Source organism: Paramisgurnus dabryanus, chromosome 17, assembly GCF_030506205.2.
Source record: "Paramisgurnus dabryanus chromosome 17, PD_genome_1.1, whole genome shotgun sequence".
Lineage (NCBI taxonomy): Eukaryota > Metazoa > Chordata > Actinopteri > Cypriniformes > Cobitidae > Paramisgurnus > Paramisgurnus dabryanus.
Window position 1 is genome coordinate 16,398,297 of NC_133353.1, and position 20,205 is coordinate 16,418,501.

A 20,205-nucleotide genomic window follows, 5' to 3' on the forward strand; every position below is an offset into this window, starting at 1 on the left:
CATATTTCACCAGTGTAATCTCAAGACCTTGTGTGATGATAAAAAGCAACGACCTTGACTTTTCATTAAAGGGCGTGTCCGTGGCGGCCTGGCAAAGTATCGCTAAATGAATCGCATTTTGACAGGCTAAACAAGCTCAAAAAGTCATAAAACGTTGCACACACGTCAGAAGTGGCAAAAATTTACATGTGGCATAGGCGCCAGAAGTGGGCGTGCAGAAATGGCTCGATAGCGCCACCTGCAAAATTTCAAGAGAACAGCCCGCCGCTACGAAAATCCTACAGAAACGAAATTTGGTAGGGTCATATATCACCCCAAGACCTACAAAAAAGTCTCTTGGAGCGAAGCTCTAAACCTCACAGGAAGTCAGCCATTTTTAATTTTTGCTGTGATTTCTGTGCAAATTTTGTCATTTCCAGGCTTCGTACTTTAACGAACTCCTCCTAGAGATTTTGTCAGATCGTCATCATATTTGGTCAATCTCATCTAAAGGCCTTTGCGATGTTAAATTGCGGAGCTTTTGACTTTTCGTTGGAAGGTGTGTCCGTGGCGGCCTGACAAAGTTCAGCGTTTTCGCCATGAAACCGGAAGTTGTTATAACTAAGGCATACAATGTCCAATCTACCCCACACTTCACATGTTTGATAAGAGTCTTGGCCTGAACACATTTCAATGCCAATATTCAGCTTCAGTCCTAGCGCCACCTAGAGGTAGCAGGAAATGCCTTGTTTTACGCTGTGATTCACTGTTCTCAGAGATTTAATCAAATCATTATCATATCAGGTGAGACTGATCTTAAGCCCTTTGCGATGATAAATTGCGAAGATCTTGACTTTTCGTTGAAGGGTGTGTCCGTGGCGGCCTCGCAAAGAGTGATGTTTCTCCATGAGAAAGCTGTTGTAACTCAGGCATGCAATGTCCGACCTGTCACAGACATCATACGTTTGACAAGGGTCCTGGCCTCAACACATCAATGTTACAACAATCAAATACAATCAAAGCGCCACCTGCTGCACAAAGGAGGTGTGGCACTTCAAAGTTCCTTTGAATATCCGCCTATATTTACCCACTGAAATTTCAATCCCCCTGGTTCATTGCTTTACTAAGGCCATAGAGTGGCGGTGCACATGCGTGCGAGGGCCCTTCCATCACTGCTTGCAGTTTTAATTAGGGCCCGAGCACCGAGGAGCAGGCCAGAATGGCCTGCACCGAATGGTGCGAAGCCCTATTGTTTTTGCTCGGATTATTATTTTTTTTTTTTTTTTTTTTATTTTTATTTTTTTTTTTTTTAACACTTTTGGCCATTTTGGGTGCCTAAACATACTCGAAAACTCTTGCAATTTGGCACACACGTCAAAGTCGTCCGTCATTGCGACCGGGCAAAGGCTGGAACACGGGCGTGGCACGGGGGCTCTGTAGCGCCCCCTGTAATGCAAAAACAAACATTGTTGCGCAGTTCGGGCAAACATGTACGCACATGTACGAGAGTTGGTACGCATATAGATCTCATCGACCCGAACAACTTTCGCCCTCTAACATTTAAGCTCCGCCCAACAGGAAGTCGGCTATTTTGGATTGTTTAAAAAATGCATGCGTTGAACTTTTAAATACTCCTCCTAGAGGATGCATGTGATTGACACCAAACGTGGTGAACATGATGTCGAGACATTGGACTTGCTAAATTGCGAAGGGATTTTTGATATCTCGAACGGTGTTGCCATGGCGAGGCGACAAATTTATGGCGACATCAGAGAAACAGGAAGTGTCTAATATCAAAGGCAAAAAATGTCTTATTGTGATGACACGCGGGGTGTTTGTTCGTCTGAAGATTCCGATCGCATCGATGTGCCTATTGTGACTCCCGGGTATAGCGCCACCACCAGGCGCCAGGAAGTGTGTCAGTCACAAAGGTGGATTTTTTTTTACAGTTCCATGCGATGTTCTTTTAAATACTCCTCCTACAATGTTTATGCGATTGACACCAAAAGTGGTCAACATGATGCCAAGACATTGTAGATGATAAATTGCGAAGGGATTTTTGATATCTCGAACGCTGTTCCCATGGCAACCTGTCAAACTTTACTTTCATTTTTAAGGAATATTTAAACCTTACAGCTGCATGCGGTAAACTTTTAAATACTCCTCCTGGAGAAATAATGTGATTGACTCCAGAAGTGGTCAACATAATGCTGAGACATTGTAGATGATAAATTGCGAAGGGATTTTTGATATCTCGAACGCTGTTCCCATGGCAACGTGTCAAACTTTACTTTCATTTTAAAGGCATATTTAAGCCTTACAGTTGTATGCAGTTAACTTTTAAATACTCCTTCTAGAATAATCATGCAATTGACACCAAAAGTGTTCAACATGAAGCCGAGATATTGTAGATGATAAATTGCGAAGGGATTTTTGATATCTCAAACGCTGTTCCCATGGCAACGCGTCAAACTTTACTTTCATTTTAAAGGCTTATTTAAGCCTTTAAGTTGACGCCGATGTTCTTTTAAATACTCCTTCTAGAATATTCATGAGATTGACACCAGAAGTGGTCAACATGATGCCGAGACATAGTAGATGATAAATTGCGAAGGGATTTTTGATATCTCGAACGCTGTTCCCATGGCAACGCCCCAAACGTACATTTATTTCAGGCATATTTAGGACTCTTGGCGTGCTTAGATTAACCTAAAAGTCGGCACACACATTAGAGTTGTCGGCTGTTAAGTGTGCACAAACAGGTCAGAAATAGGCGTGTCTCTTAAGTGGCTCACTAGCGCCCCCGTTTGTCTAAAATGTGGGGTTTCTTTTACCTACAGTCCCCAAATGGCTCAGTAACAACATTAAATGGCCCACTGAAATTTACCCACTTGATGCCCTTGCCCACCGTGCATCGTTTTCTCGGACGCACCGTGTAGCGGTAAAAAAACGTGCGAGGGCCCGCCATTGCTGCTTGCAGCTATATTTATTATTTTTTTTCTTTTTCTCCGACTTCAGCGGGACTTTAGAGGGCCTAAACATACTCGAAAACTCATGAAATTTTGCACAGATGTCAAGAGTGATGAAAATTTACATGTGGTGTATGCTTTAGAATTAGGCGTGAGAAAATGGCTCTATAGCGCCACCTACAAATTTTCAACGAAGCAGCCCTCGGACTGTGTTTGACGTACAATTACGAAATTCGGTACGCATCTGTAGCATGACAAGACCTACAAAAAAGTCTCTTGGAGCGAAGCCGTAAACCAAACAGGAAGTCAGCTATTCTGAGTTATTTTTGTGATTTGGGCGCAGTTTTTGTCATTTCCAGGCGTCATACTTTAACTAACTCCTCCTACAGTTTTCGTCGGATCATCTTCATATTTGGTGAGTGTCATCTTAAGGCCTTTGTGATGCTAAATTGCGAAGGATTTGACTCTACGTAAAAATTTGTGTCGGTTCTGGCCCGACAAAGTTTGATGTTTTCCAATGAAACAGGAAGTTGCTGGAACTCATGCATACAATGTCCGATCTGTCCCAAATTTCACATGATTGCTAAGAGTCCTGATCTGAACACATCTACATAACAATTTTCATTTATAGCCATAGTGCCACCAGCTGGCAACCTAAAAGGAACATGTTTTAGCGCCACTTTCAAATATTGAATGAAGCAGCCCTTGGACTGTGTTTAACTTACATGTACGAATTTCGGTATGCTCATGTATTATTACAAGCCCTACAAAAAAGTCTCTTGGAGCAACGCCCTAAACCAAACAGGAAGTCAGCTATTTTGAATTATTTCTCAGATTTTGGCTCAGTTTTTCTCATTTCCAGCAGTCATACTTTAACTAACTCCTCCTACAGTTTTCGTCAGATCATCATCATATTTGGCGAGTGTCATCTTAAGGCCTTTGTAATGCTAAATTGCGAAGGATTTGATTCTATATTAAAATTTGTGTCTGTTTCGGCCAGCCAAAGTTTGATGTTTCGCTATGAAACAGGTTGCTGGAACTCAGGCATACAGTGTCCGATCTGTCCCAAACTTCACATGATTGCTAAGAGTCATGACCTGAACACATCTACATGTCAATAGTCACTTATGGTTATAGCGCCACCAGCTGGCAACAGGAAGTGACATGTTTACAATGATTATCCAATGTCTGATCTGTCCCAAACTTCACATGATTAATAAGAGTCCTGGACTGAACACATCTACATGTCAATAGTCACTTATGGTTATAGCGCCACCAGCTGGCAACAGGAAGTGACATGTTTACAATGATTATCCAATGTCTGATCTGTCCCAAACTTCACATGATTAATAAGAGTCCTGGAGTGAACACATCTACATGTCAATAGTCACTTATGGTTATAGCGCCACCAGCTGGCAACAGGAAGTGACATGTTTACACTGATTATGCAATGTCCGATCTTTCCCTAACTTCACATGATTAATAAGAGTCCTGGAGTGAACACATCTACATGTCAATAGTCACTTATGGTTATAGCGCCACCAGCTGGCAACAGGAAGTGACATGTTTACACTGATTATGCAATGTCTGATCTGTCCCAAATTTCACATGATTAATAAGAGTCCTGGACTGAACACATCTACATGTCAATAGTCACTTATGGTTATAGCGCCACCAGCTGACAACAGGAAGTGACATGTTTACACTGATTATGCAATGTCTGATCTGTCCCAAATTTCACATGATTAATAAGAGTCCTGGACTGAACACATCTACATGTCAATAGTCACTTATGGTTATAGCGCCACCAGCTGACAACAGGAAGTGACATGTTTACACTGATTATGCAATGTCCGATCTTTCCCTAACTTCACATGATTAATAAGAGTCCTGGACTGAACACATCTACATGTCAATAGTCACCAGTGTTGGGCAAGTTACTAAAAAATTAGTAATTAGTTACAGTTACTAATTACTTCTTTTAAAAGTAACTGAATTACTCTACCGGTAACTGTATATCAAAAGTAATTAGTTACTTAGAAAAGTAACTTTTAAGTTACTTTTATGTCTGCTTTTTAAATGTAAATATGAACAGTACTGAACAGTCAAACAGTAAAATGATATGGATGGGCTATTTTACACATAAGACTCTAATATATCACATACTGTAGGAGCCTATTTTGCTTTAGATTCAACCTTTGAATATTTTTGTTAGAAATTATCTTAATATTTAAACTTAGTTTATTTATGTATATCATTTAGACCATTTAGACAAATATTCTGCATGTTTACAAAAATATAAAATGTGTTAAAATTGTGTAGTGTCTCTTTAAAAATTTGGAGACAATTGTGTCAACATGTCAAATTTTCTAAAAGAAATTATAATTTTTCTGATTTCATATTTATTTTAATAAGTTAGAAACGTCTCCGCTGTGTCCTGCTGACAGGCACGATGCGTGTGCAGCAGATGAGGCAAATTATGGGTCCTCCGAAGGTTAGACAGTCTCATTTCAGTTCTCTTCGCGAACTTCTGAGCGCCTTGAATGGGCAAGTGCTCACCTTTTATTGCATGCTTAGTAGGGTGCAGCACTTGAATTGGAACACAGCTTGTGAAGCTTGCCACAGGGACTGCGCTCTTTGGTCATATATTGTTTGTTTTCTGTTGGATTTAAATGATACACAGGATTAAAGGAAGATATTTATTCAGAAAACGGAGTAGGCTACGTGGATTGTTTTGTCGGACGGACACAGAGCGAGTGGATTGTTTTGTCAGATGGACACAGAGCGAGTGGATTTTTTGTTCGGATACGGAGAGACTGAAACTAAAACTAAAAGCGAGCTCACACATACTATGGAGTTTTAACACGGGTGTACACCGCAGTGTGAATATTTTAGTGGAAACAACAATCGCGGATCGTTCTCTTCCATGAAGCCGATGTAAACATCTAAGAATATATGATCATTTCTTAGATTTATTACCTTTGTGGACTACAAATGCAAGTTGATGTCATACTGCGATTGCTTGGTGAAGATAATTTACAAACATGAGACCGGATGGATTATGACTTTCGCACAATTTTTAAACAAAGGTATGTTGTCCCGTTTAGATTTTTCATGTTCATTCTATATGCACTGTCAGCTATGATGAAGTGTAATGAATCATTGCGCCGCCAACTACAGTCCTGCGACGTCAGATATGTCTTGTCTATTTTTTACAAAATAGAGTAACGCGCGTAACGAACTCATTTAAATTTCAGTAATTGTAATTGCGTTACTTGATTAAAAAAAATAGTGGAGTTACAGTAACGCGTTACTCCCATCACTGATAGTCACTTATGATGCCAATAGTCAGTTACGGTCATAGCGCCACCAGCTGGTAACAGGAAGTAACATGTTTACAATGATAATGCAATGTCAGATTTGTCCCAAACGTCACATGATTGATAAGAGTCCTGGACAGAACACATCTACGTGCCAATATTTACATGTAGTCACTCATACACACACACACTCGCTCACTCACTCTCTCTCTCTCTCTCATGCTATCTTACACGATGCTACCTCGCTGTCATTTGTAATTAGCAACAGGAAATGTGGCACATTATACTACACTTTTAAATGGTTCACCTATGTTTACATGCTTAAATGCCTATTTACTACTGTTCCCTTTAATTCTTCTCATGCCACGGCGTGGCGGTGTCAGGTGTGCGAGGGCCCTTCCATCACTGCTTGCAGTTTTAATTTTATACATGTTTTTGTTGTTATTGCAGGCATTTAGAGAGTCTATAGCTAACACACTGATTTACAGCCATGGCCAAAAATATTGGCACCCGTACATTTTTTGCATTTAAAATTGGTTTTGATATACACTTTTATTTCCTTGATTGCACATCTTTCTTGTTTTCTCTGCATTTTGTATTGTTCCAACACACATATTTTCAGTCATTACTGTGCATATTTGACTGACTTCTTATTTTCTTGCACTTTGTTGTAGGGGATGCCATTGTCCAACAATTTGAATCTTTCCTGTCTGTTGAGGCAAGAAATGAAGAATTCCTTGCCTACCAGCCTTTTGTGAGACGCTTAGACACCTTTCTGAATGAGAGATTAAGCCATCCCTACCCTGCTGCTTGGGATTTTTGCCAGAACTTACTGCTGCTTTCACATGGCCAGGCCACTGTTGAAAGGGGATTTTCTATCAACAAGGAGGTGGAGACTGAAAACATGCAAGAGGACACAATTGTTGCCCATAGGCTCATATGTGACTTTGTTGCAATGCATGGAGGTGTTACTCAGGTTCCCCTCACCAAGGAACTTATGGCATCTGTGGGTGCAGCCCAGTCAAAATATCGACTCTTTCTTGATCAGGAGCGCATCAGAAAAGAAAAGGAATCCCAGAGCCAGAAAAGAAAGCTGGCTGAGCAGTCTCTGCAGGACCTTAAGAAAAGGAAGACAAGCTTAGAAGATGTGTCCGTCTGTCTTTCCAGGGAGGCAGATGCACTAGCAGAAGAAGCTGAGAGCAAGGCTGGCTCCAAGATGGCTCAGCTTCTCTCCAAGTCCAATGCCTTGAGAAGGGCACACAAAGAAAAACTTGCTGAACTAAAAGCCCTTGAAACTGAGATCGGAGTTAAAGGGGAAGAACTCAGACATATGTAGGGTTAAGTTGTCTGTACTAGTGTTGTGTTGAGAATATGGATGTCAAGTTCTGTCATCCATAAGTATTTTGATATCTGTTCCAAGATGGCTCAGCTTCTCTCCAAGTGCAATGCCTTGAGAAGGGCACACAAAGAAAAATTTGCCACACTAAAAGCCCTTGAACTGAGATCGGAGCTAAAGAGGAAGATCTCAGACATATGTAGGGTTAGGTTGTCTGTACTAGTGTTGTGTTGGGAATATGGATGTCAAGTTTTGTCATACATAAGTATTTTGATATCTGTTTTAATACTTAGTTTATTTAATGTTTATTTAATATGGTTCTATGACTGAATCAATAAAAATATAATGTTTTGAGAATTTCTGTGATCATTTCTAATGGTTTTAGTAATGTGTAGTGTTGGTCTAAAATTTCACTCATAATGGTCTTAAAAGGTCTTAAATTTAACTTACTGAAACCTGCAAGAACCCTGCAAACACACACCTGGGCTTTTTAACATAATTCGAGACGAGGCTGGCTGCTAACGCAACGAAATGAAAATGCAAATACGTTTAGGATACTGAAAGCAAAGACCCTCTTCAGGGAAGCCTGCAAGATTAGCATAGCAATGCTGCTAACGCTGCTTTACACAGGGAGAGAGACCAGAAGCCGTTTTTAATGAACAGATAAAAATGTAATCTTAAATTCTGGTAAGAAACTAAAATGTAAACTGTAAATGACAGTCGTTTCACTCTAAACGCCCCCATTGATAATCATTTTTGACTCGCTAAGGCGCTACACGCTAAACACTGTTGCGGGTTTTCTAATTGAAGGTTGAAATCTTCATAATATAAGTATCTTTGCTGAAAGTACGCCGCAGGTTGAGTTGACAACGGGAAAAGTGCCCTCCGTGTGCTGCTTGGATATAATTACAACAAACGGTGTATCAACGACTCGGAAAGCAAGGTGAACAATTTGAAAAAAACACTTGATGATAATGAATCTTTTATTTTGTCATGGACACACTGACTTTTGTGCGACTGTGCAGAGTGGCCATATGAGGCGGAGTTCACTGTGTCTTTTAGTCATATTTCATTACGAGATTAAATTTATGATTTTTTAATCAAAACACCAACTATATTGACTCATTTTACAATCCCACTAGCTAATCTTTTATTTCGCGTGAGGAAGCTTGCGTTTTTACGCACTTTTATGTCATTGGCTAGCCTATGCCACTGCATTAAAGGCTTATGGCACTATTACATTTAACGATTATTCGATTGATTGATCTTAATTTAAACAGTCAACAAATATGGAAAATTGCATAAATTGACATCCCTAATACAGATGCTCTAGCATTATAACTGTAGTATTTTGTGATAGAAGTCCAGATGACAACATGCAAAATATTAACATGACTTCTTACCTTTGTGTTGATATAACGATCGCAAGTTGAGTCCGGTCTGTTTCAGATGTGTGAATAACCCATGAAAACGGTCTAATAGAATACATCCAATGACCATTTTTGTCCACAAATGCGTATAATCCATAAAATATAGATATATAGTCTGTTGTTTACATCAGATTTCGTATGAACTAGGGCCGGGACTTATTTTTGCACCGTGGAACAATTCTCATTGGATGAGTTTCGGCGGACCGATTATACTGGAGCACCAACTAGCATTCATGACTTCAGACAACAACAAACCACAGTGAACATGAACGAAGAAGCTGATGAGATTGCTTTGGTTTGCCCCGTGGATGGGAAATTCTTTTATAAAAAACGAACGGATGGAAGCGTCGATAAGAGCATGGTTGTGTGTAAGCTATGCAACAAGGAATTCACATATCACCGCAGCACATCGAGCCTTAAGTATCATCTCAATGCAAAACATATAGCAGCTAGCGTGGACATTAGCCCGACTCCGAGTACAACGACTTGGTTGAACAAAAATAAACAATATTTTGTTGCTTAAGCTTATGTATTCAGTCATTATTCATGGTATACTAAAAATCCATGTGAAAAAATAACTTCTCAATGTTCTCAGGTCAAATATTTATATGTGAGTAATTAATCGAAATTAATCACATTTTAATTACAAAGCCCTTTAATTAATTAGATTAATTTTTTTTATCGAGTCCCGGCCCTAGTATGGACATCTTGTAATAGAATATAATATACAATCTGTGGACTATTTCCGTTGCAACACTGTATATGAGATTACACTTTAGGTGCCGCTAAACACATAAACCTGCGGTCAAACTTTGTTTCTAAAAGTAGGAAGGAGTATAATACAGAATATCCAAACAGTGCTGTCAAATATCGTGACGTCATCTGACTCGCTCGTTCCTCCAATGACTTCATGGAAAATAATGATAGACAGAACCTGTAGCCAATTAGATAACTTTGTGTGACGTTTTATATGTGGTGTGGAAACTGCATTTTATAAGCTAACATAAGGATAAATAATAATTAGAACGAGCGTGTATGTATGTAAACAAAAGACTTTTATTTTGGGGCTGACTGCTACCTAGAAAAGGCACTAGTCTTACAATAATCTTGCAAAAACCTCATTTTGGGGCCTATTGACCTCAAATGAGAAACATAACTTCTTTAGACTTGTGGCTTTGGGATCATTGCATTTCTAGGTTTCACACACATATTTATCATTACGCTTTTTTATAATAACAAAGATGTTTTATTCCAAAGTACTTCAGCCTCTCTGACTTTTTTAATTTTTAACTTAAAATAATGAAAATAATTGAAACCTGGAAAATTAAAGCTCACGTAACACACACTGTTTCTGCATTTCTGATGTTAATCTGGAGTACCTATAGAGTAGTATTACATCCTTTATATCTCCGAAGAGTCTTTAGTTTTATCAGATTTATAAAAGAAATATCAGCTGTACCGAATCTTTCCGATAACGTACGAAAAAATGAAGAAGGAGGAGTTACTACCACAGGAGGAGCGAGTACGAGTCATGCAACACTATACAACACTTATAAGTTATGATTCACTACATGTTTGTGTCATTTATATAATATGCACGCACCTATTTCCAACATAAGACAGAAGTCTTACTTATCGCATGCAACTCATGACCCGGTTTGGGAAAATCCAGCGCATCAAACACACACGCAAATCTCTGCTGTTACCCCGGATAATAAACTATATCCATCGTTTTCATAAGGCTGACTTTCTTCTCCTTACATCCAAAAACACACTTCTTCTTTCGTGCCATTGTTGAGTTTTGAAATTAAACAAAGCTGTGTCGCGTGATAAGATGTTTGCAAGGTCTAGCATCTCCCGCTGATTGGTGGGTGGACGGGGTTTTCCGGAGGAAGTGCCCATATTAATAAGTGATATGTATAGAAAACCCCTGAAACGTCAGTTGGACCTGTAATCGAAAAAAACTTTCCGACACGCCTTTCATGCAAAGTATGTAGTCTGAAGCACCCTAGTATACTTCACATCTATCCAACTGAGAAGGTGACCAATTCAAGACAAGTTGGTAGACAAACAGATGCTGTAATGGACAGTGCTTTGGAGTTTGAGTCCAGTGGATTTATTGGGGCTGGTGAAAATAAATGCAAACTGTCAATAGTTCCTGTGCAAGTAAAATCTAAAAAAGGAAATAGGACTGTGATTACTTATGCCTTTCTAGATCAAGGAAGCACAGGAGTTTTTTGTACATCTGGACTGATGAACAGACTTGGTCTGTCAGGTAAAAGGACTAACATTCTCTTACGTACTATGGGTCAGGAGAAAGTCACAACTACCAACATTGTTTCCGGTTTAGAGGTGGCCGGTTTGAATAAAAGAGACTTCATAGAGTTGCCAGATGCCTATACACAAAATACTATGCCTGTGCATAATGTGAACATCCCAAGACAAAAGGATCTTCTGAGATGGCCACATTTGAAACATGTGAATCTGCCTGAAATTGACTCCGATATAGAGCTGCTGATAAGAGTAAATGCCCCCAAAGGTCATGGAACCAATTCAAGTGATCAGCAGTGTGGACAATGGACCATATACAATTAAAACTAGGCTGGGATGGACAGTAAATGACCCACTAATAGGAGATAGTGATGGCCAATCAGTCTTTACATACCCTGAAGTTACAGTAAACAGGATTTCAGTTTCAGACTTAGGAGAGATTTGGCAGAAAAAATTTGAAGTTGATTTTCCTGAAAGTAACACAAGTGAACAAGTTGGATTTTCAAGAGAAGATCATAAGTTTATTGAAATGGCAACCAACTCATTAAAGCTTGTTGATGGTCATTACTATATTGGCTTACCCTGGAGAAATAAAGATGTTCATATGCCAGACAACAGGGTAATTGCTGAACAGCGCGCTTTGAATCTAATGAAAAGGCTGAAAAGGTATGCTTCATTTCATTCAGAGTATTCTGTTGTCATGAAAGATCTCATTTCTAACGGTTATGCTGAGAGAGTGCCAGCTGAGGACTTGAAACGTAGCGATGGTAAAGTATGGTATATACCCCATCACGGTGTTTACCACCCTCGGAAAGGATAGCTCCGGGTTGTATCTGATTGTGGTGCTACATTTCAAGGGATGTCTTTGAATTATTACTATTACAGGGACCAGACCTTACAAGTTCATTGATTGGAGTAATAACCAGATTTAGGAAGGAACAAGTTGTGATAATGGCAGATATTGAAGCTATGTTCCATCAGGTCAGGGTGCCAAAAGATGATGCAGATCTGCTGAGATTTCTTTGGTGGACTGATGGTGACCTTACTCAAAACATGGTGGACTATCATATGGTTGTGCATCTCTTTGGAGCTACTTCGTCACCTAGCTGTGCAAATTTTGCTCTCAGACGTTGTGCACAAGATAACAAAGACTTCAGCCAGGAAGTTACCGATGCAATCTTGAATAGTTTTTATGTGGATGACTGTTTACTGTCAGTAAATTCAGAGGATAAAGCCATTTCTCTGTATCATGACCTTGTTGCTATATGTGCAAAGGGAAGCTTTACACAAACCAAATGGATCAGCAACAATCGAGACGTTCTGGTGAAAATTCCAGAAGAGTTCAAAGCAAAAAATGTAAAGGATTTGAATTTGGACCACGACTTGCTTCCAGTGGAGAGAGCACTAGGAGTTCAATGGTGCATACAATCTGATGCCTTCAAGTTTAAGATTGTGTTGCAGCAAAGACCTTTAACCAAAAGAGGGATCCTCTCAACCATTAGTTCTGTTTATGATCCCTTAGGAATTCTGTCTCCTGTGATTTTATATGCAAAAAAGATCTTGCAAGACTTGTGCAGAAAGAAACTGGGCTGGGATGATATAATTCCTGTTTTAAGTGCTCAGGAGTGGAGTAGTTGGTTAAATGGACTACATGATTTGGAAAACTTCAAGATTGATAGATGCTTCAAACCTGTGGGTTTCGGAGAGGTGAGCACAGCACAGTTACATCATTTTTCGGACACAATGAGGATGGTTATGAAGTAGTTACTTACCTGCTCTTACATAATTTCAGCTCACAAGTGCACGTTGCCTTTGTAATGGGAAAATCGAGAGTTGCCCCTCTGAAGTCAGTATCTATCCCTCGTATGGAACTAACAGCAGCAAGATTGGCAAGTCGAATGGATTCAGAACAGAACTGTCCATGCATCTTCAAGACTCTGTCTTTTGGACAGACAGTACTTCTGTACTGAAATACATTAAAAATGAAGTCTCTAGGTACGGAATCTTTGTTGCTAACAGAGTTTCAGAAAATCCTCAAGGTGTCTCAACCATCACAATGGCGGTACGTAAACACTGCTCTAAATCCAGCAGATATAGCTTCAAGAGGGTTAAAAGTGGAATCTTTCTTGAGGAACAAGGATTGGGTCTTTGGACCTTAGTTTCTCTCTCTTCCTGAACAGGAATGGCCAGTTAATCTTACTGACTTGGGAGAATATTCATCAGATGATCCAGAGCTAAAGAGAAGTGTTACAGTCAATACTGTACAAGTGGAGGACAATATGGATGTTATAATGCAGCTTATCCAGTATTTCTCCTCTTGGAATTTTTTAAAGAGATCAGGAGCTTGGATTCTCAGATTTAAGCAGTTACTTCTAAATCTAAGTGGAAAGAGAAAATCATTGAGAATGTCGTTGACACAATCTAAGATGGATGAAACGCAACAAAAACAACACTTGAAAGAGGAAATGGAGGAAATAAAGACTCAGCGTGGTAAAACCAAGCTTTCTGTGGAGGAGCTAAAAAGGTCTGAATTGGAGATAATTCGCCACTGCCAAAGGTACTTTGATGATTTCTCAAGCCTGGAAAAGGGAGAACATGTAAAACCGAACAGTCAAATTTACAAGCTCAATCCAGTACTTGAAGATGGTGTTCTAAGAGTAGGTGGACGGTTGAGTAGGGCAGTCATGCCTGAAACAAAACACCCTGAAACAAAACACCCTGCTATACTGCTATATAGATTTTCACATCTCCAGCATTATTCTTAAACACATACATCAAGAAGTGGGTCATGGCGGCCGAAATTACATGCTCTCAAGGTTACATCAAAATTATTGGATTCCTGGTGCTAGTGGAGCCATAAGGAAGATCATATCCAAGTGCATGATCTGCAAATGTCTGCAGGCAGCACCAGTGCATCAACAGATGGCAAACCTACCTCTGAACAGAGTCTCTCAAGACAAACCTCCATTCACGTATGTCAGAGTTGACTGTTTTGGACCTTTTGAAATTAAAAGTAGAAGTAGTATTTTCAAAAGGTACGGTGTTATCTTCACATGTCTAATCATTCGTGCAATTCATATTGAAGTGTTATCATAATTTGATACTGACTCCTTCATTAATGGGCTAAGAAGATTTATCGCAAGACGTGTACAAGTCCTAGAAATGCAGTCTGACAATGGTACAAACTTTCATGGTGGAGAACATGAATTGAGACAAGCTATTGAAGGCTGGAATCAATCTCAGATCAACAACACACTTCTGCAGAAAGGAATCAAGTGGATCTTTAATCCCCCTAGTGGTTCACATTTTGGAGGCATGTGGGAAAGACTGATGAGGTCTGTGAGAAAAGTTCTTAATGCAACTCTAAGAACACAAACTCTTGATGAAGAAGGTCTCCATACAGTTTTATGTGAAGCTGAAGCAATTATTAATGGACGTCCCATTACTAAGGAATCGACTGACCTTAATGATCTTGAAGCATTAACGGCCAATCATTTGCTACTGTTAAAGGCATTCCATGCAGTTTGATGTTTTTGTCAAACAGCGACCCCTAGAGTCACTGGGGAAAACTTGCAACTGTCGTAATTTCGCACGCCCACTCTGTACGTACCTGTAAGGATAGTGTTGGGCGTGAGATGGACTCCGAAGATAATGACCAGGGAATGTTTCACAATTTCATACAAATATTAGGCTACTGCATGTCTACTAAACTACAGATGATGGTAATAGGATAATATGAAGTTTATGCCAAGTGTAGAGTAGGCATATAATAATAAAAGTAGCCTACCGCGTTTGCTGGCTTATTACGTTTTTACAAGATTGCAGCTTAATCACAAGTAAACAGTCTATAGTCTAACATTATGTCTACTGTATAATTTCATTTGTTTTTTAATTGTAATGTAAACATTACAAAATGCATTGACAAAGTTAATTGTATACGTTGCATTATTTCATAACATTGGCCGTTATTCGTTGGCCATAAGAAATCGAAATTAGACAAATGACTACGTACACATCACAACACAACACTTGAGTTTAGATGGCCAAAAAAAAACATGTAAGAGAAACGAGTGTTTGTTAGCAAGTCTGCTAAATGCTCTTATGATCGTAAGCTAGCTAGACTCTTGTTGAAGTTATTTTACTGGTCTAATTATCAACACTGGATGAATGAACAGCTTAGTAAAAAAATACACACTACAAGCAAGCGCAATCACATACAACATAGACCGCAAACAAATTTACAAATAAGAGATTTACTTACTTGTCCATCAACAAGATCGCCAGATCAGCATCCCTTTTGCATCCAGGGCTGTCTATTAGCTCACGTCAACGAGTAAAAACCTGACCGAGTGGGACTCTTGTCCGGTTCCTAACTCGGTCAGATTCTCTTTTTCGCTTTCTACTCTCTTCCGAACGGGTTTTCTTAGCTGTTTCACTCATCGAGCATCACGTCTCAAATGCGCGCGTGCAGTTGTTGTTACAGGCTTGTTTGACTTCATGCAGCGCTGCAGGAACCGACAGCCGGATGACGTCAAAGTGCCGTCTCGGATCATTCTCGCGGTACTTTTACGTCATCCGACTGCCAGTTCTTGCAGCGCTGCACGAAGTCGAACAAGCCTAACGTGTGTGACGTCGTTGCCGTAAAGCAAGTCGTGATTCTCGCGAGATTTGTCAGGGGCGGTTCTCTCAAGCTTGCATTGCTGGTTTTGGTAGCGGCGTCCTTCCCGAGCTTCAACAGGGGTATGATTAGCCATACTATGACTTCGTTTACCATCGAAATGACTTTGAAGCGGTTATATTAAGGTAAAATAACTGCATAGTGTGTCCTAACCATAACCCTAACCCTATGAAAAGTCAGTCACAAAAATTTAATTATTTTTGCTTTTTGCTCAAAATATGGTGTTTTTGCAAAAACCTACCCATATTCAAAAGCTGATTGCAAAAGAACCACTAAAGGTAGGATGAAACGGTTTTTTTTTTTGTTTGAAAGCAGAGGGTCTGTTCTTTCATTTGGTATATTGTATGTTTATTTATTTAAAGAAGAACATTTTCTGGAAGGCATTAAACTTTGGTGAAAATCATGAAAAACGCTGGCACTGGCAACTTTTTTTTTAAAACGCTGGCGGTGAAAGAGTTAATGGGAATGGTTATTGGCGCATTTCCAGAATGCTTAATCTTCCTGTGAGCACTGTGGGGGCCATTATCCGGAAATGGAAAGAGCATCACTTCACCATAAACCGTAAATCCACATAAGATCCCTGTCTGAGGAGGGGGTCCTGTAGTTTGTTTTAACTACAGGACCCAAATTGGTCAGTAACAACAGGAAATAGTCCACTGATATTTACCCACTTGCACACATGCACCCACAGTGCATCGTTTTCTGTATAGCGATTAAAAGTTCTGCGAGGGCCCTCCATCGCTGCTTGCAGCTATATTTAAGGCTTAAAGTTGCATGCAGTGAACTTTTAAATACTCCTCCTAGGGGATTCATGCGATTGACAATAAAAGTGGACAACATGATGTCTAGACATTGTAGATGCTAAATTGCGAAGGGATTTTTAATATCTCAAACGCTGTTCCCATGTATTCCGATTGTGATGAAAGTTGGGGTGTATGTTTGGCAATGGGGTCTGATCACATTGATGTGGGTATTGTGAGTCACAGTTGTTTGTGTCACTAACAACATACTTTAAAATAGTTCACTTATATTTACCCACTTATGCATTTGCCCACCATGCACTGTTTTCTGAGAGACACCATGTAGTTATTGTGCAAAGGGCTAGTCATCGCTAGAGGTCGACCAATATGGGTTTTTTCTCTGGCCGTTGCCGATATTTAGAAATCAGTGCAGCCAGTGGTCGATAAATGTTGGCGATTTTCTTGGGCGATATGTTTGCCTGATGTTCTATTTATTTGATATTATTATATTATATTATTATATTATTATTTGATATTATTGATATTTGATATCAGAATATTTGATATTCTGCAAAATAATCAGTCTTCTTGAAAGATGCAAACTTTTTCCTGTACCACTGCTTGAAGAAAGTGTCTTCTAAAAATTGGCAGTAGGTCTGACAGTTGTTTTTTATTTCCAATTTCAACCCAAAAAGGTCCAACAAGCTCATCTTTAATAATACCTGTCTGTGCCTGCCTGCCTGTATTGTATAAGACACTTTCTTCAAGCAGTGGTACAGGAAAAAGTTTGCATCTTTCAAGAAGACTGATTATTTTGCAAGACAACGCTTCATCACATGCATCAAAGTACTCCACTGCATGACTGGCCAGTAAAGGCCTTCGAGATGAAAAACTAATGACATGGCCCCCTTCTTCACCTGACTTAAACCCTATTGAGAACCTTTGAGCCCTTCTTAAGCAGAACATTTACAGTGAAGATAAACCGTACACCTCTCTGAACAGTGTCTGGGAGGCTGTGGTTGCGGCTGCACAAAATGTTGGTTCAGACCAGATCAAGAAACTGACTGAATCCGTGAATGGAAGGCTTGTGACTGTTATAGAAAAGAAGGGTGGCTATATTGGTCACTGAGTCTATATTTTTTTTTTATTTTTTATTGTTTTATTATTTTCTTTTTGTAAATGTAGAGTTTGTTTATTATTCTCACTTTAACAGGTGAAAAAAACAAGTGAGATGGTAAAATCTTTGTTTTTCATTTAGTTGCCTTATAATTCTGCACACTAATAGTTGCCTAATAATGATGTACATAGAAATATTCTCTTAAGAAAGCCAAAATGTCACTTTTACTACTTAAATGTTCAGGTTTGAGGGTTTGTTAACATTTTTAATTGACCAAGAGCACTGTAGTTGTACAATAATAAAATTAATCCTCAAAAATACAACTTGCCTAATAATTTTGCACTCCCTGTATATACAAATATACTAGGTATATTACTTTGAGAATATTTTACCACTGTTAATCGACGTGTGATCCTAACTTAAAAACAAAAGTAAAATATGTTTGTCCGCATGGACATGGAAAATTGTGAAGTTCAATTAATATTATATGTTGTTATAATATTATATGTTGTATGTAAATATTTTGTATGTATGTATATCTGAGGTTGTAACGAAAGTAATTCCCCCTGGGATTATTAAAAGTATTTCTGCTTCTGATTAATAGCGCATACTGTATATTCATCTGAGAACTGATGACGTCTGTGTGTTTCAGACCCTGGCTGTGTGCACTGAAGTGTATATGACAATAAAGTAGTGAAACTCAATGTATTTATTTTTAAAAATGTATTATAAATAGGTCTGTAGGCTCATAGGTTTTTTGTAAAAAAATAAAATAAAATAAAATTCACAGCACCCCCTGTTCAAAATGACTTCCAGCGGCCATAACTGATATCCAGAAGTAATTACATTAAAGTACCTACACACCTGCCCTTGACAAGAACAGGCTCAAAGCTCCTGATCCAGAACCTGCTTCCAGAACACAATCTCCTTCAGTTACATCCATCATAGTCAACATTGCACTGGCATCCTGCCAAGAAAAAACATCTGAAACTGTATGCACACATTGATAGTGTAGTTACTTTGATCTTGTTTTCTTACCTTAGGATATGCAATAGCTGGCCCTCTCTTCATGAAGAGAGTGAACTCCTCCAGGGTTGGTCGACGAATGAGAATTGGGATTCCCATTGAAGTTCGTGAGATGCTCCCAGCATTGCGTCCCTCAATGTCTTTATGAGCTAGTATTCCCCAGTTACTTTGGATCTTCAGGCCCTCCTTAAGCTGAAACATTTTACGAAACTCCAAGCGTCCCTTTTGGCGATACTCAGCCAGAAGAGTTTCTCCAAAGCAAATTGGCCTTTCCCCAGACACACCTGCAGGAGCAGGTGCCTCACCTTTCCTTATCTCCTCATTGTGACAGTCCTGTTCCACATTAATTCTAGTGTCGCTCTTAATATGTTTCATCAGTGTGTTTTTTGTGTCTTGGAGATCCCAAACCTCCTGACTTAGAATGTGTTCGGGCAGCAGCTCACTGACCCTTTCCAGTGGGCACAAAAGTCGACGCCTTCCAAACAAAGTTCTCTGAGAGAAAGGTGAGACTCTTACTGGTGCATCTGAACCACTGTTGTCTCCTCTGGAATCATTATGGTCAGTCCCAAAGCTTCTCAGTTTATAGAGAAATGGTTTAATCTGATCCACACTGTGTCTTTTTAAACATGTGACACAGACTTGGGCAAACTTATGAGTCATTAAAGAAAAACCCAGTCCAAATGTCATAGCTTATGGCTTTATAGTATAAAAGAAATTGTGACACGCTTTGAGAGTTTGGATCTTACCACAGCTATCAGAACCACACATTATAACTACATCTACCTAGGATTTCAAAGCTGATGTTAAATTTACATGTAGGAAGATATGTCGTACGAGACACATTTTCACTTTTTGGTTGTAAAACACCTTATTATCAAAGGACTGCAGTTAAAAATTAGCCGGCTGGCTAACACTGGCACATTTACCGTAATGTTGATTAATGTGTGTTGTCCTTATGAAAAGTAATAGTAATAATAATAATAATTGTGTCTGGTGTCTTCCAATACAAATGCTGCGTATGAGATCACAATTTCTTCTGTGCTTCGCATAACCTTCGAATTAAATACAAAGTTAAATATTAAACAAGCAAGTGACCAGCAACATTAAAACGACCTTGATTAATTACTTTCTCAAATGCCATTTAAGAACAAACTTATCTTACTTTTAAAACATGCAAAGACCTGCACACTACAGCCCAGCACAAAAAAACTCAAGCATGACAATCACAGGGCAGCGCCATGATAGAAAGCAGCTGCTCTGACGTCAGTGACAGACGTATTTCTATCCAAGTGGTGCTCGCTGCAAAGCCAAATGGGATGAGCTGGAGCTCTAGCTCCCC

General features: G+C 39.3%; 1 protein-coding gene across 1 annotated transcript in view; it reads right to left on the minus strand.

Annotated features, from left to right (window-relative positions):
* Window positions 1-20,119, minus strand: part of trmt61b (tRNA methyltransferase 61B) — a 56,318-nt gene extending 36,199 nt beyond the window's left edge. Inside the window, exons 1-2 of the mRNA XM_065255158.2 lie at window positions 18,879-20,119; window positions 18,705-18,807 (exon numbers count right to left, since the gene is read on the minus strand). Of these exons, the coding sequence (XP_065111230.1) occupies window positions 18,705-18,807; window positions 18,879-19,553 (778 nt within the window). The 5' untranslated portion in view covers window positions 19,554-20,119. The remainder of the gene's footprint in view (window positions 1-18,704; window positions 18,808-18,878) is intronic.
* Between the last annotated feature and the right edge of the window lie 86 nt (window positions 20,120-20,205).